Raw genomic sequence first — 22,399 nt, 5'->3', positions numbered from 1 at the left:
TACTGTTAACTCTTAAAAGTAAATAGTGCCTAAAGTGTGAACTGCTTTAGCGGAGGATTACGCTCTAATGGCAAAGTTACAGTCTCAATGTTATTCTTTATTTTTTCTCAGTGTCTTCTTGAGGGACAGTATGTGTATATGTGTACGTGATATTAAATGAATGTTTAAGTGCAGGTTATTGTGCAGACTCAGCACAGAGCATCAAAGAGTTGATTTGTAGTGTGTCACATCAGTGTGGTGGCAGCTGTCCTGGCAGCCATTTTTGGAATTCCATAAGATACTATGATTCATATCAGTATGTCACACATAAACACATTGTATTGAATGACACAAAAACAGAATCTTATGAGAATTATAAGATTCTGCTAACATTCTGTCCACATCTAATAACCTGCTTAGTGATGTGAAATCATCATCAATGTGTGTGGGCAAAACAGAAGCAACTTTGGATTTCTAACTACAACTCCATTCTCTTTTGTTTCCTTTTGTCTTCATCCCACTCTAAAAGTTGGATGTAACAGTGAGACCAAATTCACAACCCAATAGAAACAGATCCAGGTACATTTACTGCAATATTAAAACTGAATACAGGCTGGTAACTGGCAATAAGCCAGAGGACTATTGGCCCAGAAGGCCCAAATGAAACTAGTAATGTCCAGACATCTAGCCTATATTACTTAATATTCATTAACCTATTTAAAAAGCACTTTTGCTCTGTTTCAGGTAAAGTGTAAATCTGCACCTCTGATCTGTGTGATTACATTTTCTCTTTGTCTTTTTCTGCTGCAGCAGCCAAAGTCTTTATTAATGACAAACCAGTGGTAGAAGCATCATAACATCAAGAAAACTGGACAGTTAAAGGACTTTTCTTTTTACATAAAAAAGAAAAAAAAGTTTGATGATCTGAAATGTTTAAGTGTGACAAACATACAAATAAGAAGGAAAAGCGTTTAGGAAAACGCTTTTCACACCATTGTCATATAAAAGACTTACTTCCTTCATTCTGTTCATTGACCCCATTGTGGACCACTAAAATTTTGTATACTATGTAGTATATACCTTATTTACTTTATTTATCAAATTTTGGGTTTGTTTTGTTTTTTTGCACTACATTAGACAACATCAAAATAGCGTTGTCAAAAATGACAATAACATTGGCATTTTTGTTATTTGTGTTTTGTAATCTTTATAAAAACCTAGAAAAAAACACCTCTTAATCTTTGGTATATGGCGAGGCGCTGTGGACATCCAAGTTTGTGATTGTGTAGATTTTTCAAATCAATACCATGGTTGCATCTACTGAAAATCTCTGTGAAGCTTAAATCTCAGTGACCTTGACTTCAAGGTCAGAGGTCAACTTTTCTGAAAATCGGAGGAGTTTCACATTTATAACACAGGTATGTCTACTAGGAGGCTGAAGGGTAGCACTATATATTTATAAACAATCAAAAACAACAATTTATTTCCAATTTGTATGGAATTTATTTCTGTAAACATGGTGTTTTAGGTCGGATTAAAGGACTGATGTGATGGTAAGGTGTCCGCTGCTCTGCTTTGAATATTGGTAGGCTTTTTTTTTAAAATTTTCACAAGAATTGCTAGTTCCCCTAGAGTTTTGGCCACCCCAGCAATCAGAAGATTCCCTATGAGCAAGCATTTAGCGACAGTGGGAAGGAAAAACTCCCTTTAAAAAGGAAGAAACCTTCGACAGAACCAGGCTCAGGAAGGGACAGTCATCTGCCGCGACTGGTTAGGGTGGGGGGAGTGAAAATTAAAAAAAAAAAAAAGCCAAAGTGATAATTATTGGAGCAGCTTAATTAATATTTCCAGTGTAATTTGCTGTTAATATCCTTTTCCAACCCCAGTTTGTGTTTTTATCACTTTTGTCCAGGGTGGAAGATGCCATGCTGGAGATTGACTGTGTATGGTTTTTCAATGTTGATACTTGGGAACCTGTTGGAGAGGCCAGGGTTGAAAAAGGGATGCCGTAGAACCTGAGAGGGTGTTATCCGCTGGTGTGCATCCAAGGCCAACATCTCTTTAATTAGGCTGACAAATAAGCGTTGGCCATCTTCTGGTCCTCGTCTAAACATCATTATTTGTTCGAGGTCATCCAGACGTTTAAGTTTTATGTATCTTGTCTCCAAAGATTCATATCCTGTCTCGTATTTAAATTGTTGGGCGGTCTTAAATGTCCAGCGTTGTTGGTTGTAGTTGTCTTTTGTGAAGTAGTCTTCAGTGTACACGCCAGGATCGAGAACATGATCTGGTGGCTGACCCTGAGTCTCTATGATGAATTTCAAAACATCATAATATTTTTTTCCAGGGTAGAGTGGCACCCCTGTAACAAGCTCAACAGCCACCAGCCCCAGAGACCACATGTCACATGCTTCGTTATAAGGAAGGCCAAGCATAACCTCAGGTGCACTATAACCAACTGTCCCCACACGGTCACCAGGCATCACTGCAGACGCAGGACATGCGAGGCCAAAGTCTATAAGTCTGACTTTGACTGGAGACTCATAGCGATTTACAACCATGATGTTTCCAGGTTTGAGGTCAGCGTGCACTATTCCCAAAGAACCCAGGTGGGACAGAGCATTTGTGAGCTGACCTAAAATTGGCCTGACTTCGCTTATGGGGAGACGCCGGTTATTCGGGTCCCGTATGTAGTCCCACAGGCATTGATCAAGGAGTTCAAATTTCAGGCAAACCCGCTTTCTGTCAAGGAAAAAGCCGTCCCATTGAACAATGTTGGCGGCATCTGGATCCAACCTTCTCAGCTGCTCCAGGATGAAAATTTCCAGTTTTGCCTGTTGCAGAATATCAGGGCGGCTCTTGTTCACCTTAATAGCCACAGCTTGGTTGGTCATGGTATCACGGCATTTGGCTACAATACCAAAGCCCCCTTCTCCGAGGAAAGCCTCTACCTTGTAGTGGTTTCCCAAAATGCTCCCTTCAACTATTTCAAGCTCATCTGAGCTGAAGGATGGGCTGGCTGACGTGTGGACGAATACTTGCTGAGAAAATTCAACCGAGTTTTGAAAACTGCAATTGATTTTCTCTGATCTCTTGCATTTCAAGTTTGAAGGGTGCTGAAAGACCACAGGGTTTTGTGGTCTTTCAGCACTCATGTCAATGCAAGGGGAACTCTAAGGGTTGAAAAAGGGATGCCGGAGAACCTCCGACGGTGTTATGCGCTGGTTTGCATCCAAGGCCAACATCTGTTTAATTAAGCTTACAAACAAACGTTGGCCATTTTCAGGTCCTCTTCTAAACATCATTACTTGTTCGAGGTCATCGAGACGCGTCAGTTTTATGTATCTTGTCTCCTGGGATTCATATCGTGTCTCGTACTGAAATTGTTGGTCAGTCTTAAATGTCCAGCGCTGTTGGTTGTCGTTGTCTTCAATGAAGTAGTCTTCAGTGTACACGCCAGAGTCTAGAACATGATCTGGTGGCTGACCCTGAGTCTCTATGATGAATTTCAAAACATCATAGTCTTCATTTCCAGGGTAGAGTGGCACCCCTGTACCAAGCTCCACAGCCACCAGCCCCAGAGACCACATGTCACTTGCTTCATTGTAAGGAAGGCCAAGCATAACTTCAGGTGCACTATAACCAACCGTCCCCACACGGTCACCAGGCATCACTGCAGATACAGGACATGCGAGGCCAAAGTCTATAAGTTTGACTTTGATGGGAGACTCATGGCGGTTAACAACCATGATGTTTCCAGGTTTGAGGTCAGCGTGCACTATTCCCAAAGAACCCAGGTGGGACAGAGCATTTGTGAGCTGACCTAAAATTGGCCTGACTTCGCTTATGGGGAGACCCTGGTATTTCCGGTCCCCTATATAGTCCCACAGGCATTGATCAAGGAGTTCGAACTTTAAGCAAACCCGCTCCCCGTCGTGGAAAAAGCCGTTCCATTTAACAATGTTGGCGGCATCTGGATCCAACCTTCGCAGCTGCTCCAGGATGAAAATTTCCAGTTTTGCCTGTTGCAAAATATCAGGGTCGCTCTTGTTGACTTTAATAGCCACAGCTCGGTTGGTCATGGTATCACGACATTTGGCTACAATACCAAAGCCCCCTTCTCCAAGGAAAGCCTCTACCTTGTAGTGGTTTCCAAAAATGCTCCCTTTAACTATTCCAAGCTCATTTGAGCTGAAGGATGGGTTAGCTGACATGGTGAAATGTGTCGGCTTGGTCAGTGAATTGCTAAGTAACGCGAAATTCTCTAAAAACTCTCCAAAAGGGTTTGCTTACTGTCAGGTCAAGGTCCGTTGAGCAGCAAAGTTTAACAGAGCAAAGCTCCTATTTAAGGGTTTTTTCTCTCAGCAAGATGATGACATCACAAGTGATCAAAGGCATTCTACTGTGGATCAAAGGCATTCTATTTTTGGTCAATGGCATTCTATTTTTTCAGTTGAAACACTGAAAAAAAATAGTGTTTCAACAGGGCAGGCTGGCGCCCTGTGGGAGGCAGAGGTGATAGGGTAAGGATGCAGAGGATAAGAAAAGATCTTATCTGTCAGCTCATCAGCGAGCAGCCGCAGAATCACAGGTGCAGCTTGGCAGGGGATGGAGAGTGAAGACAAAATCAACAATGACTTAAGTGCTTCCTGTTAAATTTAGTTTTGAAAGTGCTTCATGCCATAATATGCTATGCAAAAAGGATAAAGCTTCAACTTACTCAGTGATCTCCTAATCTTGACTTAACTGAGTGCTTTGCTGTGATTTGTTTACTTTTCACTGTAGAAAAAAAGCTGTTGATAATAACTTATATAAAAGCCTTATTGTTATATTGAAGGAAAGCAATGATAAGCCACTGAGCAGATTATTGTGAGAATAGAAAATATTAATGAGAAAACAAGTGCATAAATATAGATATTATTTACTACAATGTAAAAATAATGCACCACACTGTATAGGATTAAAAATGCATTTACAGTCCATTATGGTAACAGGTCCATAATTGGTTAGGCAAGGACACAATATTTAAAGTTTTGCCTCTGTGCACCACCACAGTGGATTTACCGGTAAATAAAAAAAGTAATAATCAACATGTGATTAAAGTGCAGACTTTCAGCTTTAATTTGTGAGATTTTACAAAAAATACATTTCATACATAGTTCCTGAATTTAAGAGGTTCAAAAATAACTGGACATTTAAACTGAAAAGCTGTTTCACGATCACATGAGGCCTGTCCCCATGTTATGTCATGACAACTGAAGCAGGCATAATATATGAAATTGTTTCCAAGTGTTGAATTTGCATTGTATAGCTTTTAATTAGAATTTTAATTGAGGGCCAAAGAGATGTCAGTACAAATGAGGTAGGCCATCAGACTGAAAGTAGCTAAGTTTATGAGCAGCTAATGCAACAGTCGGGTGTATTAATTAAAAGAAAGCCAATTTTGTAACACCAAAATGTCACGGTTCTGGGTCAGTTTCGACCCAGTGTTTTGAGTTTTGGATTGTTAGTTTATTTTTCGATAATTGTCATGGTTTTGGGCACTATGAGGTTTATTATTATTATTAGAATTCTGTTTCTGTTTATTCATGTTAAGGATTTGTTCTCGGTTGTATCTCACGTTTAGTTTAGTTCAGGTTCCATGTGTCATTCTCCGTCTGTCTCTCAGTGTCAGGTCTGCGTCTTCCTGTAGTGTTCTCATTTCCTGTTTTATTGTGAAGGTTTGAGTCTCACGTGAGTGTGTTCAGTTTTCCCTCTGTCTCGTCTTGTTGATTATTCCCAGCTGTGTCCACCACCTGTGTGTAATTCCCGTGTTTCTCTGTGTGTATTTAAGTCGTGTCCTCTGTCATTGTAGTTGCTGGTCCGTCTGCGTTCCCACCATGTTTCATCTGTGTGTTCCCTGCTGTCAATCCGTTTCTGCTCGCTCTCGTTCATGTTCAGGTTCGTGTTCTGTATTCAGTTTGTTCCCAGTATATTTTAGTCTTTGTTCGGTTCGCCTTTTGTCCATTTTTAGTTTGTGTTTTATAAACCACCATCACACCTTTACAAGTGCCTGCATTTGGATCCTCCTTTATTTTCCACACGGCTCATCTCACTCGCCGTGACAGTACGGACCAGCCAGATATGGATCCAGCGGCATTCAGCCCACCCAGGGAGCTTCAGGAGGCCGTTATCGACTCTGTTTCTATATTAATCAACCAGTGGTTAGAGCATGAGGGAGAAACGTCTCTTTACACTGTGGAAGCCGACCTACAACACCTTATTTCCTGCTACCCCTGGTTATTAGACTCACTGCACCCGCTCGTACAGAATTTTGTTCTTCACGAGCTTCACCTTCACCCTCCCGCCGCTACCGCTCGCCCACTCGCTTCAATGGAGGACGTGCCGTCCGACCCGCCGGACGAGGAATTACCCGGTCCGTCGGAGCCGTCTCCAAGAGGAAAGCGACGTTCGCGCCGCCGGCGCGGCACCCCACAGCCGGATGTAAGGACATGTAAGCAGTCGGCTGTGGTGAGTGAAAGGGACACTTTTTCTGCTGCATCAGATTGTGTGACTGTTGTTTCTGGGGCAATTTTTTGTGTTTTTACTGAGGATAACAATGATTTCTCACCCATGGCCATAGCTTCTAAGACTGCCTGTTCTGAACCCTCGTTCCATGTTTATGACAGTGTCCGCTCAATTGCCCCATCCTCACTTCCATCCCAGTCAAACGCCAGGCCTGTAGCGCTGCCCTCAGTTCAGTCAGCGGCCGCGCTGCCCTCAGTTCAGTCAGCGGCCGCGCTGCCCTCAGTTCAGTCAGCGGCCGCGCTGCCCTCAGTTCAGTCAGCGGCCGCGCTGCCCTCAGTTCAGTCAGCGGCCGCGCTGCCCTCAGTTCAGTCAGCCGCCGCGCTGCCCTCAGTTCAGTCAGCCGCCGCGCTGCCCTCAGTTCAGTCAGCCGCCGCGCTGCCCTCAGTTCAGTCAGCCGCCGCGCTGCCCTCAGTTCAGTCAGCCGCCGCGCTGCCCTCAGTTCAGTCAGCCGCCGCGCTGCCCTCAGTTCAGTCAGCCGCCGCGCTGCCCTCAGTTCAGTCAGCCGCCGCGCTGCCCTCAGTTCAGTCAGCGGCCGCGCTGCCCTCAGTTCAGTCAGCGGCCGCGCTGCCCTCAGTTCAGTCAGCGGCCGCGCTGCCCTCAGTTCAGTCAGCGGCCGCGCTGCCCTCAGTTCAGTCAGCGGCCGCGCTGCCCTCAGTTCAGTCAGCGGCCGCGCTGCCCTCAGTTCAGTCAGCGGCCGCGCTGCCCTCAGTTCAGTCAGCGGCCGCGCTGCCCTCAGTTCAGTCAGCGGCCGCGCTGCCCTCAGTTCAGTCAGCGGCCGCGCTGCCCTCAGTTCAGTCAGCGGCCGCGCTGCCCTCAGTTCAGTCAGCGGCCGCGCTGCCCTCAGTTCAGTCAGCGGCCGCGCTGCCCTCAGTTCAGTCAGCGGCCGCGCTGCCCTCAGTTCAGTCAGCGGCCGCGCTGCCCTCAGTTCAGTCAGCGGCCGCGCTGCCCTCAGTTCAGTCAGCGGCCGCGCTGCCCTCAGTTCAGTCAGCGGCCGCGCTGCCCTCAGTTCAGTCAGCGGCCGCGCTGCCCTCAGTTCAGTCAGCGGCCGCGCTGCCCTCAGTTCAGTTGCCACTAGCTCAGCAGCCTACCCACTCATTCACTCAGTCATCATCCTCACAGCCTCATTACAAGCAGGGAACACACTTCATACAAACGTTAGCTGGTTCACTTAAGCTGGCCGTCTCAGAGGCAGTTGCTCCCTCTAGGGCCTCCCCAGAGGCTGGGTGTCAGCCACCAGCCAACTCTGGACCCCTAGAGGTCAAGATGCCAGCACCAGCAGCTTCACTAGAGGACTTTACTGAGCAGTCTCAGCCGTCATCCCCTGCTGAGAGCTCCAGTGAGTTCACCCCTCTGCCCCTGTCCTCTGCTGGGGGACCAGAGGGATCCATTCAGCCGTCTATCTCAGCTGGAGGGCCGGAGGAGCCCGTCCAGCCTCACGCCACGTCAGCTGGAGGGCCCGAGTCGCCCATCCAGCCTCAGGTTTCGTCTGCTGGGGGTTCGGGAGAACCCAGCCAGCCACAAGTGTCGTCAGCTGGGGGTTCGGGAGAACCCAGCCAGCCACAAGTGTCGTCTGCTGGGGGTTCGGGAGAACCCAGCCAGCCACAAGTGTCGTCTGCTGGGGGTTCGGGAGAACCCAGCCAGCCACAAGTGTCGTCAGCTGGGGGTTCGGGAGAACCCAGCCAGCCACAAGTGTCGTCAGCTGGGGGTTCGGGAGAACCCAGCCAGCCACAAGTGTCGTCAGCTGGGGGTTCGGGAGAACCCAGCCAGCCTCAAGTGTCGTCAGCTGGGGGTTCGGGAGAACCCAGCCAGCCTCAAGTGTCGTCTGCTGGAGGGCCCGAGTCGCCCGTCCAGCCTCAGGTGTCGTCTGCTGGAGGGCCCGAGTCGCCCGTCCAGCCTCAGGTGTCGTCTGCTGGAGGGCCCGTGTCGCCCGTCCAGCCTCGAGTGTCGTCTGCTGGTGGGTCTGAGGAGCCCACCCAGCACCACGCCTCATCTGCTGGGGGTCCTGGAGGACCCAGCAAGCACATCCTCACGTCTGCTGACGGTCCGGGGAAGTTTGTTCAGCCACCACCTGCTGAATCATCCCCTGTGTCTCCTACGCCGTTGCCTGCATCCACATCACCTCCTGCGGCATCACCGCAGTCAGGTTCCGCAGCCGTCCCGCTGCCGTCAGGTTCCGCAGCCGTCCCGCTGCCGTCAGGTTCCGCAGCCGTCCCGCTGCGGTCTTCATCCACGTCTGGTCCAGCCTCTGTGCCTTCATCCTCGTCTGGTCCAGCCTCTGCGGCTTCGCCTTCGTCTGGTCCAGCCTCTGCGGCTTCGCCTTCGTCTGGTCCAGCCTCTGCGGCTTCGCCTTCGTCAGAGCCCGCTCGGCCTGTTCTGCCTCGCCTCTGGCGGCCATTTTCCAGGCCTCTGGGTTGGCATCATGGCCATTGTGGACGGCCTCCGGAAAGGGTTCGTTGCCGCCGCTGGCCTCGCGGTCGGCCTCCGGACCTGCCCTGTGGCCGTCGTTGCCGTGTGCACGGTCGGCCCCCGGAACCGTTTGCCCGTCACCGCCGTTGCCGTGTGCACGGTCGGCCCCCGGAACTGTTTGCCCGTCGCCGCCGTTGCCGTGTGCACGGTCGGCCCCCTGAACTGTTTTGGCTCTTGTGTTGTCGACCCCCGGACTTTCCTGTGGACTCATGAATAGTCTTGTTTTGTGTTGGCCTGGTTTTTTTTTGGTTTGATCTGGACTGTTGTGCTCCTTACTGTACTTGTACTGTCACGGTTCTGGGTCAGTTTCGACCCAGTGTTTTGAGTTTTGGATTGTTAGTTTATTTTTGGATAATTGTCATGGTTTTGGGCACTATGAGGTTTATTATTATTATTAGAATTCTGTTTATTCATGTTAAGGATTTGTTCTCGGTTGTATCTCACGTTTAGTTTAGTTCAGGTTCCATGTGTCATTCTCCGTCTGTCTCTCAGTGTCAGGTCTGCATCTTCCTGTAGTGTTCTCATTTCCTGTTTTATTGTGAAGGTTTGAGTCTCATGTGAGTGTGTTCAGTTTTCCCTCTGTCTCGTCTTGTTGATTATTCCCAGCTGTGTCCACCACCTGTGTGTAATTCCCGTGTTTCTCTGTGTGTATTTAAGTCGTGTCCTCTGTCATTGTAGTTGCTGGTCCGTCTGCGTTCCCACCATGTTTCATCTGTGTGTTCCCTGCTGTCAATCCGTTTCTGCTCGCTCTCGTTCATGTTCAGGTTCGTGTTCTGTATTCAGTTTGTTCCCAGTATAGTTTAGTCTTTGTTCGGTTCGCCTTTTGTCCATTTTTAGTTTGTGTTTTATAAACCACCATCACACCTTTACAAGTGCCTGCATTTGGATCCTCCTTTATTTTCCACACGGCTCATCTCACTCGCCGTGACACAAAAGGCCTGAAAAACCACAGAAGACAACTAAAATGCACGATGACAGAATTATTTCCTTGGTTAAGAAAAGCAGCTTCATAGCATCTAACTAAGTCAAAAACACTGTCAAGGATGTAGATGTATCATCATGTCAAGGTCTACAATCAAGACCTTACACTCAGAAACATCTAAAAGAGCCTGCACAGGTAAAAATAAAAAAAATATCTTTGGACAGATGAAATCAAGGTTAACTTGTACTAGATTAAGGAAGGAAGAGAAACATATGGAGCTCGTGCTCAGAGCTCATTATTTGAAAAATACTGCGTTATCTGTTCAACATGGTGAAAGGCGATGTTATAGCGTGGGTACGTAGGTCACTGATGTTTATTGATGATGTGACAGCTGACAGAAGTGTACAGGGTTATGCTCTCTGCTCAGACTCAGACAAATGCTGCAAAACCGATCAGACAGATCTCAATGCAAATCACCAATGAGTCAAAAAATACTGCAAAAGCAACCCAGGAGTTTCTTAAGGCAAAAAACCCCAGCATGCTCTTTCGGATTTTTCCTGCACCCCAAACATCTCCAAGTATGCTTAAAAAGAACAAGAAAAACAAAATAAATATATATATATAAAAATACTGTTAACTCTTAAAAGTAAATAGTGCCTCAAGTGTGAACTGCTTTAGCGGAGGATTACGCTCTAATGGCAAAGTTACAGTCTCAATGTTATTCTTTATTTTTTCTCAGTGTCTTCTTGAGGGACAGTATGTGTATATGTGTACGTGATATTAAATGAATGTTTAAGTGCAGGTTATTGTGCAGACTCAGCACAGAGCATCAAAGAGTTGATTTGTAGTGTGTCACATCAGTGTGGTGGCAGCTGTCCTGGCAGCCATTTTTGGAATTCCATAAGATACTATGATTCATATCAGTATGTCACACATAAACACATTGTATTGAATGACACAAAAACAGAATCTTATGAGAATTATAAGATTCTGCTAACATTCTGTCCACATTTGATAATCTGCTTAGTGATGTGAAATCATCATCAATGTGTGTGGGCAAAACAGAAGCAACTTTGGATTTCTAACTACAAATCCATTCTCTTTTGTTTCCTTTTGTCTTCATCCCACTCTAAAAGTTGGATGTAACAGTGAGACCAAATTCACAACCCAATAGAAACAGATCCAGGTACATTTACTGCAATATTCAAACTGAATACAGGCTGGTAACTGGCAATAAGCCAGAGGACTAATGGCCCAGAAGGCCCAAATGAAACTAGTAATGTCCAGACATCTAGCCTATATTACTTAATATTCATTAACCTATTTAAAAAGCACTTTTGCTCTGTTTCAGGTAAAGTGTAAATCTGCACCTCTGATCTGTGTGATTACATTTTCTCTTTGTCTTTTTCTGCTGCAGCAGCCAAAGTCTTTATTAATGACAAACCAGTGGTAGAAGCATCATAACATCAAGAAAACTGGACAGTTAAAGGACTTTTCTTTTTACATAAAAAAGAAAAAAAAGTTTGATGATCTGAAATGTTTAAGTGTGACAAACATACAAATAAGAAGGAAAAGCGTTTAGGAAAACGCTTTTCACACCATTGTCATATAAAAGACTTACTTCCTTCATTCTGTTCATTGACCCCATTGTGGACCACTAAAATTTTGTATACTATGTAGTATATACCTTATTTACTTTATTTATCAAATTTTGGGTTTGTTTTGTTTTTTTGCACTACATTAGACAACATCAAAATAGCGTTGTCAAAAATGACAATAGCGTTGGCATTTTTGTTATTTGTGTTTTGTAATCTTTATAAAAACCTAGAAAAAAACACCTCTTAATCTTTGGTATATGGCGAGGCGCTGTGGACATCCAAGTTTGTGATTGTGTAGATTTTTCAAATCAATACCATGGTTGCATCTACTGAAAATCTCTGTGAAGCTTAAATCTCAGTGACCTTGACTTCAAGGTCAGAGGTCAACTTTTCTGAAAATCGGAGGAGTTTCACATTTATAACACAGGTATGTCTACTAGGAGGCTGAAGGGTAGCACTATATATTTATAAACAATCAAAAACAACAATTTATTTCCAATTTGTATAGAATTTATTTCTATAAACATTGTGTTTTAGGTCGGATTAAAGGACTGATGTGATGGTAAGGTGTCCGCTGCTCTGCTTTGAATATTGGTAGGCTTTTTTTTTTAAATTTTCACAAGAATTGCTAGTTCCCCTAGAGTTTTGGCCACCCCAGCAATCAGAAGATTCCCTATGAGCAAGCATTTAGCGACAGTGGGAAGGAAAAACTCTCTTTAAAAAGGAAGAAACCTTCGACAGAACCAGGCTCAGGAAGGGACAGTCATCTGCCGCGACTGGTTGGGGTGGGGGGAGTGAAAATTAAAAAAAAAAGTCAAAGTGATAATTATTGGAGCAGCTTAATTAATATTTCCAGTGTAATTTGCTGTTAATATCCTTTTCCAACCCCAGTTTGTGTTTTTATCACTTTTGTCCAGGGTGGAAGATGCCATGCTGGAGATTGACTGTGTATGGTTTTTCAATGTTGATACTTGGGAACCTGTCGGAGAGGCCAGGGTTGAAAAAGGGATGCCGTAGAACCTGAGAGGGTGTTATCCGCTGGTGTGCATCCAAGGCCAACATCTCTTTAATTAGGCTGACAAATAAGCGTTGGCCATCTTCTGGTCCTCGTCTAAACATCATTATTTGTTCGAGGTCATCCAGACGTTTAAGTTTTATGTATCTTGTCTCCAAAGATTCATATCCTGTCTCGTATTTATATTGTTGGGCGGTCTTAAATGTCCAGCGTTGTTGGTTGTAGTTGTCTTTTGTGAAATAGTCTTCAGTGTACACGCCAGGATCGAGAACATGATCTGGTGGCTGACCCTGAGTCTCTATGATGAATTTCAAAACATCATAATATTTTTTTCCAGGGTAGAGTGGCACCCCTGTAATAAGCTCAACAGCCACCAGCCCCAGAGACCACATGTCACATGCTTCGTTATAAGGAAGGCCAAGCATAACCTCAGGTGCACTATAACCAACCGTCCCCACACGGTCACCAGGCATCACTGCAGACGCAGGACATGCGAGGCCAAAGTCTATAAGTCTGACTTTGACTGGAGACTCATAGCGATTTACAACCATGATGTTTCCAGGTTTGAGGTCAGCGTGCACTATTCCCAAAGAACCCAGGTGGGACAGAGCATTTGTGAGTTGACCTAAAATTGGCCTGACTTCGCTTATGGGGAGACGCCGGTTATTCGGGTCCCGTATGTAGTCCCACAGGCATTGATCTAGGAGTTCAAATTTCAGGCAAACCCGCTTTCTGTCAAGGAAAAAGCCGTCCCATTGAACAATGTTGGCGGCATGTGGATCCAACCTTCTCAGCTGCTCCAGGATGAAAATTTCCTTTTTTGCCTGTTGCAGAATATCAGGGCGGCTCTTGTTCACCTTAATAGCCACAGCTTGGTTGGTTTTGGTATCACGGCATTTGGCTACAATACCAAAGCCCCCTTCTCCGAGGAAAGCCTCTACCTTGTAGTGGTTTCCCAAAATGCTCCCTTCAACTATTTCAAGCTCATCTGAGCTGAAGGATGGGCTGGCTGACGTGTGGACGAATACTTGCTGAGAAAATTCAACCGAGTTTTGAAAACTGCAATTGATTTTCTCTGATCTCTTGCATTTCAAGTTTGAAGGGTGCTGAAAGACCACAGGGTTTTGTGGTCTTTCAGCACTCATGTCAATGCAAGGGGAACTCTTAGGGTTGAAAAAGGGATGCCGGAGAACCTCCGACGGTGTTATGCGCTGGTTTGCATCCAAGGCCAACATCTGTTTAATTAAGCTTACAAACAAACGTTGGCCATTTTCAGGTCCTCTTCTAAACATCATTACTTGTTCGAGGTCATCGAGACGCGTTAGTTTTATGTATCTTGTCTCCTGGGATTCATATTGTGTCTCGTACTGAAATTGTTGGTCAGTCTTAAATGTCCAGCGCTGTTGGTTGTCGTTGTCTTCAATGAAGTAGTCTTCAGTGTACACGCCAGGATCGAGAACATGATCTGGTGGCTGACCCTGAGTCTCTATGATGAATTTCAAAACATCATAGTCTTCATTTCCAGGGTAGAGTGGCACCCCTGTACCAAGCTCCACAGCCACCAGCCCCAGAGACCACATGTCACTTGCTTCATTGTAAGGAAGGCCAAGCATAACTTCAGGTGCACTATAACCAACCGTCCCCACACGGTCACCAGGCATCACTGCAGATACAGGACATGCGAGGCCAAAGTCTATAAGTTTGACTTTGATGGGAGACTCATGGCGGTTAACAACCATGATGTTTCCAGGTTTGAGGTCAGCGTGCACTATTCCCAAAGAACCCAGGTGGGACAGAGCATTTGTGAGCTGACCTAAAATTGGCCTGACTTCGCTTATGGGGAGACCCTGGTATTTCCGGTCCCCTATATAGTCCCACAGGCATTGATCAAGGAGTTCGAACTTTAAGCAAACCCGCTCCCCGTCGTGGAAAAAGCCGTTCCATTTAACAATGTTGGCGGCATCTGGATCCAACCTTCGCAGCTGCTCCAGGATGAAAATTTCCAGTTTTGCCTGTTGCAGAATATCAGGGTCGCTCTTGTTGACTTTAATAGCCACAGCTCGGTTGGTCATGGTATCACGACATTTGGCTACAATACCAAAGCCCCCTTCTCCAAGGAAAGCCTCTACCTTGTAGTGGTTTCCAAAAATGCTCCCTTTAACTATTCCAAGCTCATTTGAGCTGAAGGATGGGTTAGCTGACATGGTGAAATGTGTCGGCTTGGTCAGTGAATTGCTAAGTAACGCGAAATTCTCTCAAAAATCTCCAAAAGGGTTTGCTTACTGTCAGGTCAAGGTCCGTTGAGCAGCAAAGTTTAACAGAGCAAAGCTCCTATTTAAGGGTTTTTTCTCTCAGCAAGATGATGACATCACAAGTGATCAAAGGCATTCTACTGTGGATCAAAGGCATTCTATTTTTGGTCAATGGCATTCTATTGTTTTCAGTTGAAACACTGAAAAAAAATAGTGATTCAACAGGGCAGGCTGGCGCCCTGTGGGAGCCACAGGTGATAGGGTAAGGATGCAGAGGATAAGAAAAGATCTTATCTGTCAGCTCATCAGCGAGCAGCCGCAGAATCACAGGTGCAGCTTGGCAGGGGATGGAGAGTGAAGACAAAATCAACAATGACTTAAGTGCTTCCTGTCAAATTTAGTTTTGAAAGTGCTTCATGCCATAATATGCTATGCAAAAAGGATAAAGCTTCAACTTACTCAATGATCTCCTAATCTTGACTTAACTGAGTGCTTTGCTGTAATTTGTTTACTTTTCACTGTAGAAAAAAAGCTGTTGATAATAACTTATATAAAAGCCTTATTGTTATATTGAAGGAAAGCAATGATAAGCCACTGAGCAGATTATTGTGAGAATAGAAAATATTAATGAGAAAACAAGTGCATAAATATAGATATTATTTACTACAATGTAAAAATAATGCACCACACTGTATAGGATTAAAAATGCATTTACAGTCCATTATGGTAACAGGTCCATAATTGGTTAGGCAAGGACACAATATTTAAAGTTTTGCCTCTGTGCACCACCACAGTGGATTTACCGGTAAATAAAAAAAGTAATAATCAACATGTGATTAAAGTGCAGACTTTCAGCTTTAATTCGTGAGATTTTACAAAAAATACATTTCATACATAGTTCCTGAATTTAAGAGGTTCAAAAATAACTGGACATTTAAACTGAAAAGCTGTTTCACGATCACATGAGGCCTGTCCCCATGTTATGTCATGACAACTGAAGCAGGCATAATATATGAAATTGTTTCCAAGTGTTGAATTTGCATTGTATAGCTTTTAATTAGAATTTTAATTGAGGGCCAAAGAGATGTCAGTACAAATGAGGTAGGCCATCAGACTAAAAGTAGCTAAGTTTATGAGCAGCTAATGCAACAGTCGGGTGTATTAATTAAAAGAAAGCCAATTTTGTAACACCAAAAGGCCTGAAAAACCACAGAAGACAACTAAAATGCACGATGACAGAATTATTTCCTTGGTTAAGAAAAGCAGCTTCATAGCATCTAACTAAGTCAAAAACACTGTCAAGGATGTAGATGTATCATCATGTCAAGGTCTACAATCAAGACATTACACTCGGAAACATCTAAAAGAGCCTGCACAGGTAAAAATAAAAAAAATATCTTTGGACAGATGAAATCAAGGTTAACTTGTACTAGATTAAGGAAGGAAGAGAAACATATGGAGCTCGTGCTCAGAGCTCATTATTTGAAACATACTGCGTTATCTGTTCAACATGGTGAAAGGCGATGTTATAGCGTGGGTACGTAGGTCACTGATGTTTATTGATGATGTGACAGCTGACAGAAGTGTACAGGGTTATGCTCTCTGCTCAGACTCAGACAAATGCTGCAAAACCGATCAGACAGATCTCAATGCAAATCACCAATGAGTCAAAAAATACTGCAAAAGCAACCCAGGAGTTTCTTAAGGCAAAAAACCCCAGCATGCTTTTCAGTACATGAAGATAAAACTTAATGCAGAGAGACCTGCAAAAAAAAGCACTTTAAGGCAGCTGCTGTTCTTACAAGTTCTAAAAACAATCCTCAAAATTGTGTCTGTCCAGTTAATTTTGAGCTTCTGAAAAAAGCTTTATTTATTAAACATTTTTATTATTTTTATTATAATTTATTAAACATTTAAACATCTTTAATCCACTGAAGAAAAGAAAGTCTGCACTTCAATCACATATTGATGTTTTGATTCAAAATCCACTGAGGCGTTTACTTTGTCCAGCAAATTATGGACCTAACTGTATAGTCTCAAAAGTGGAGCCACATACTAATATTATACTAATAAATACTGACCTATTAGTGTCATGTTGGCCCTTTTGCTGGCCTTGTTAACTGCTATTGCCCTGATGCCAGATAAAATGGCATTTTACCTACGCAGTGGCTGACCTTTAGCTGTTGTGATTTTGGCTGCATAGACTATCATTATAGTTGTTATGGAGTTGAAAGGCTTTAAAATAGTTCAGTTATTTTGTCTAGGAGGTGTAAATGACAGCAAAAAATAAAATAAACACACAAAAATATAATGACAGCAACTATCAGCTCATTAAACATTTTTATCATCCCAGAATTTCACGCTTAAAGTGCCTAAGAAGATATCTATTGTACTTGCTGTCTTGGTAGTGATATGTTTTCAGTTTCACTGACAGTGTTAACAATAAACATAACTAACATAATATGAAGCACATATTATTAATGTACAAAAAGCTGCTGAATATAAAATGAGCTGAAAACTCAAATCCAGAAGACTTGCAAGTGTTCACTGACAGAGAATGTCTCTAACAAAACCTCTTCTGCTTTTACTAGAGTCTGTGTTTTCAATTATTATCAACCACAACACTCTCCTCTATGTTTCTCCCTCATTTCATTTGCTCCTTTTCGTCCGTTCTGCACTGTAGTTGTAATGTAGTAACAGGGATCAAATGACAGGAAGTATGAGTGTGATGCAGCACAATGCAACAGGGCAGTAAGAACATCTTTGCTTTGAGCATGCTTTTGTTTTGGATGTGTTTTGTAATTGTTATTTTTATTTCCATGTGTTAACGTTATATGGCAAAAAAGTGTGTTGACACTTTCACATTATGCTTATGTGTTATTGCTTTTCGGAATACAATTAAGAGCTTGGATGTACCACTGGAACTGCAACTACAGTAATGGGAGGATTTTTTGAAGCCTGGCTGCTGGGATTAGCTCTTACTAATCCATAAGAACATTTAAAGGGTTGGCCAGTCTTGTTGTGTGATACGGGGTTGCTCACAGTCTGTGTTCAAATTCATTAGAGCAGTGTTTGATTGGGGTTATGTCAAGCCTCTGTGGAAGCAGGTCCAGTTGCTCAACAAACAAACTGACTTGGTTTAGTATGTCGTGTTTGGTGTGTGTTGTGCTGAAACAGGAAACAGCCTTTTCCAGCACTTAAAACAAAGTGGGACACTATTTGAAACATATTGGATTATTTTCCATTCATTTTAACTAAAAGACCAAAAATAAAAGCCAAAGCAAAAAAAGCAGACAAAAGTGACAAATAAAGTAAGAAAAACCCACTGGCACTCTTCTGGAAGATATTCCCTTAAATTGTGTTTTGATGATCACTATTCAGTGACTCCTTGTGTCCCATATATGGAGACATCGTCAGTGTGGAAGAGGCCACTCCCATTAATATAGAAATGTTTCATCATAGATTAAAGGCAATCTTAGCTATTGTATTGTTTTGCAGTGTGTTTGCATTCAAGTACACAAGTGGAACAGAACCTTCCTGCCATCCAAAAGCCCCCAGCAGGATGGAAGAGCCTCTGAATATCTTACAGGAAGGGTTAAGGGTTTGTTTCTCTACATGTCCTTTGTCATTGTTAGTGTTACCAGGACAACATGCCTAGATGGACTAAAAAGCTGCAAGAACAACCAAGATAGAATTGTGGTATCATTTTAAAAACATATTTCCAAGGAAAAAAAACATACAGTGAACTTCAAATATGAGTGGCATTCCCATTTAATTCTACATTTAATTAACACAGAAAAAGTGCCAACTCATAAGTCATGGGAATCACAATTCTTTATTCTCTTAAAAGAAACTAGCCTCACAGTGTCTAACTAATACACCATAACATTAAACAACCCTTTGTCTGCAAGATATGTGCTTATTTTGTAAAATAATGTTTGTCAGTAGGAGATAATCTGGAACTACATAGTTTTTGCTCATTTTCCTGGCTGGTCTCTGAGAGGACAGATATGTGGCCACAAGGGTGAGCACTGAAGTCAGAATGGGCTTTCTGTCCATTAAGCACAACCAATGACCCAATTTTTTACCCAAAAGATTACCCAAAATGTCTGTGTCTTCAAAAACTTCTAGAAACGTCTTAGCCGATGAATATTGCCTCGTCCACATGGTGGCTGAATAGCAAATCCACATAATCTGCCTCTAGAGTTGCACCTTCTGGTCATCGTGTGTCCATTTTGTAGCCCTTTGAAACTCAGGAAGTACTGGTAAACAAACTGTCTGAAGATCCCTGATCAGGTCTTGCTGTCTTAAAAGTTCAGTACACAGGCAAATAAAGGGATCCAGCTCTCAAATGATAGAAGATAAAAAGTAAAGGACTTTCCACCATTTGTCACAGTAATAAACACTTACGTACAGTGCATACCCTGAATGCCTTACACAGATTTAATAGCTTCAGATAATTTGTAAGACCCATGATATGGAATACTGAAAATTCACTGGCAAGGATCTTTGTATATTTTATATGTAAGAAGGCCATGCTTTTAGAGATTACACGGTAACAATAAAAGATCTACTCTAATGCTTGTGATTTATCTGTGTAATATTAACTTAGCAGCTAATATTACTACCGTTTCATGAATGAGTGCAATAAAAAAAGACAGCAAGAATGATGACAGGACATGTAGCAAAGGGATGTTTAATGATTTCTTTGGACAATGAAATGCACATGTCCATTGTTGATGTAATACAAATAAGAGAATAAGAAATTTGACAACGCAGTGTTGTGTCAGCATTCCCAGTTCAATTTCATGTCTTTTTGGACGTTAACTAAAAATTCAAAATGGAGCACAACAAAATGTCTGGAGTGTCATGCAAAAAACTGACCAGTAGGGGGAGAGCCAGCTCTTGCAACAAAAAAAGAAAAAAGAAAAAGTGAGTCAACCTACACCACCTACACGTTTGCATGGGTATGTGCTATGCCCTGTTCCACTCATATACCCTTGGCACTTGAGTTTCCATTTAAGAAACTGGAAACATGGAAACTATTCCAGTCCCATAGCCAACGTGTCATGAGCTTATACAGAGATGAGGCATAGCATATCTGGAGTGAGCGGATGCAAACACAAACTTTTCTGAGAATGCACACACAGGCAACAGAATTCATGAGCAGATTAAATAATAATAACATTAAATAAAATCCTAATAAGATGAAACTAAAAGGTTGATGATCATTGCCACGTTGGCACAATATCAAATCCCTCGCAGCACCATTTATTATTGTAAATTACAGACGTCCACGCATGTTTAGATTGATCTCATTTTGGATGAATGTCACAAAAATGTGTCAAATGGCATAAAAAACAAACAAACAAAAAAACCCCAAAACAAACATTGTACCACAGTTCTTCATTTTCAAAAGGGGTGGGAGTTCTAGCTGCTAGAAAGGGCCGTAAAGGAATCGTGATTTCAGAGGAGTCAAACTGACCCCTTTCGTTACATCATCGAACCTTACTAAAAAGTCCTTTTTCTTATAGAAGAACACCATGTAGGCCTGGAGTCCTATGGAATATTTGGCAAAGGATCCAAGATTTTGGCCCAGAGGCTGTATAATAAATATTCCATCCATAGTGGTTTTTACTGTTGAGCTTAAGTGTTCAACCTGAGATTCTTGTTATTTTAAGGAAAGTTAGTTCATAGAAGAACAAAAAAATCCCCCCAAAACATTCATCCTTCATGCTAATAAAGTCCTACTGGAAATGTTGATTAAATAACTTAAGACTGGGTACCTACTGCATTGCTTGTTCTAATATGATTTTATTATTGCTATGCTATTCCATTTTCTTTCCAGAAGCAAGGAAACCCCCACCCTCACACACAAGTCTGGTTGAATGGGAATGCCATATCAAGTGGTGAATGTCTTGGTCCCCCTACATCGCATGAGGATGTAGTGAAGGTCAGAATGATTAGGATAACAAAAGGTGGGCAAACTTGATCTGAGGTGAATGGAAAGTGCAGTGATCAAGTCAACATGAGCTGCAAACGCATACATTTCATACATTCCACTTGTTCCTCACTGGCTGGGCGATCCTTCCTCATATCCCTTACCAAAAACTAACCAAAGTAAGACTTTAAGAATGGGTATCCACAGACTGTGTAATGTGCACTGGTGAAAAGAAGAGGAAGATAAATGGGGAGTGAATGATTGCATCAAGTGCTAATATATCATGACAGTAAATGTACTCGATCTATAAAAAACTACCTTGGTACTGAACACTGACCTCTTTCTAACAAATAATCTGGTATACAACATTTACAAAATGAACATTGTAATAGTGTGATATTTATAATATATATGCTACTGCCTTCCTCTGGTTCTCTGCATTTTAAACCTCTGAGTACACTAACGCCATCTTATAATTCTTACACAGTAAAGCGTACACACCACACCCAACGAGTGGCAGCCAAATACAAAGAGAGAGAACAGGAAGACTCTGTGGACAGTGAGTACACCTGCATGTGTGTCCTGAGTGTGTGTGGATGGTCGCTCAGCTCGTAAACCTGGCAGCCGCAACTTGCCGGTAGACTCAGCAGTGAAGGGAGTTTTTAAGAGAGTAAACTTCTGGGATACCAAGATTCTTCAGCTCACAAGGTACAGGATGTCCTTATCGAAGATACTTGCACATTTAAGACAGTCTTGAAATACTTTAGGAGATAATAATAATTATTAGAATATCAATAATAACAATAATAACAATAGTATTTAACATCTGTCAAGGTTATTTCTGTCCCATGGCAGCAGGTTGGTGATCTGCATTTTTCTTGATTATTTGTGATCCCCACATATCTCCTGTGCAGCTATGAGGGATCGGCCTCTGTGCATCCAATATATATATATATATATATATTGTGTGTGTGTCTCAGATTTGTGTTGTGTCAATGAATGTCTGAAGTGCGTTAGCAATTTTTTGATCGGTGCTGGTTTGCTCTCAGAGGCGGGTCTGGGCCTCGGGGACGTAGATTTCGATGCTGTCAGCACTTTCTGTGGCGGAGTTCTGTCGTACTGATGCCGCACGCTTTGCTGCCATCAACCTTTTTCTGGCTTCTTGCCGCTGCTTGTCTGCAGCAGAGTCCACGCTCTTGTCCTTCTCTGCTGACAGCCGCGGCTTACTCTGCTTCTTTGGCACAGATGATGGAAGCTGCTTGTTTTCATCCTGAGGAAATTATGTCAAGAGGGGAAAAGAGTGAGATATGGTGTGGCACTAGCAAAACACACTTCCAGTAGTGATGATTAAGTGTCATATGTAGTCCATTAAGCACTTAGGAAATAATTTAAAATCCTCCAGGCTTGCATTTACAACTGAAATTAACATTCATTATTGATCAAGCTGTCAATTAAATTAAAATGTCAGAAAATTCTGAAATATCTTCAACTTCCTTTGGCTTAATGAGTCAGCTATCCAAAAAACAATGGTGTCCAATTTCTAGCCATTTAAAACAGAGAAAAATTCACACTGCTAAGGAGCTGGCACCAGAGAACATTTAACAGTTTTACTTGAAAAATTACCAAAAAAAATAGTATGCTGATTAACCTTTTGCTGAA

At 43.0% G+C, this 22,399-nt stretch overlaps 4 protein-coding genes across 8 annotated transcripts in view; 1 reads left to right on the top strand and 3 right to left on the bottom strand.

The window, feature by feature from the left end:
• Window positions 1-1,162: 1,162 nt before the first annotated feature.
• Window positions 1,163-4,423, bottom strand: LOC148096996 (homeodomain-interacting protein kinase 1-like). Its single transcript, XM_087833971.1, has one exon. It carries the CDS (start codon window positions 3,132-3,134, stop codon window positions 1,878-1,880), a length of 1,257 nt encoding a protein of 418 aa, XP_087690097.1. The 5' UTR covers window positions 3,135-4,423; the 3' UTR covers window positions 1,163-1,877.
• Window positions 4,424-6,102: 1,679 nt separating this feature from the next.
• LOC148096995 (uncharacterized) lies at window positions 6,103-11,398 on the top strand. The gene is made up of 5 exons (XM_087833623.1): window positions 6,103-6,489; window positions 6,648-6,699; window positions 7,526-8,277; window positions 8,512-9,112; window positions 11,352-11,398. Exons 1-5 carry the CDS (start codon window positions 6,103-6,105, stop codon window positions 11,396-11,398), a joined length of 1,839 nt encoding a protein of 612 aa, XP_087689749.1.
• A 109-nt stretch (window positions 11,399-11,507) lies between these two features.
• On the bottom strand, window positions 11,508-14,918 carry LOC148096994 (uncharacterized). The gene has a single exon (XM_087833722.1). It carries the CDS (start codon window positions 14,749-14,751, stop codon window positions 12,436-12,438), a length of 2,316 nt encoding a protein of 771 aa, XP_087689848.1. The 5' UTR covers window positions 14,752-14,918; the 3' UTR covers window positions 11,508-12,435.
• A 3,583-nt stretch (window positions 14,919-18,501) lies between these two features.
• dlgap4a (discs, large (Drosophila) homolog-associated protein 4a) overlaps window positions 18,502-22,399 on the bottom strand; it is a 98,904-nt gene continuing 95,006 nt past the window's right edge. For all 5 annotated transcript variants that reach the window (XM_006796523.2, XM_006796524.2, XM_006796526.2 and 2 more), the window contains exon 11: window positions 18,502-22,010. In XM_006796523.2, coding sequence (XP_006796586.1) covers window positions 21,786-22,010 — 225 coding nt within the window. In that variant the 3' untranslated portion in view covers window positions 18,502-21,785. The remainder of the gene's footprint in view (window positions 22,011-22,399) is intronic.

Source organism: Neolamprologus brichardi, chromosome 20, assembly GCF_056152115.1.
Source record: "Neolamprologus brichardi isolate AB-2024 chromosome 20, ASM5615211v1, whole genome shotgun sequence".
Taxonomy (NCBI): domain Eukaryota; kingdom Metazoa; phylum Chordata; class Actinopteri; order Cichliformes; family Cichlidae; genus Neolamprologus; species Neolamprologus brichardi.
Note: the sequence above shows the minus strand (reverse complement) of the source record. Positions and strands in the feature narration are given on the sequence as shown.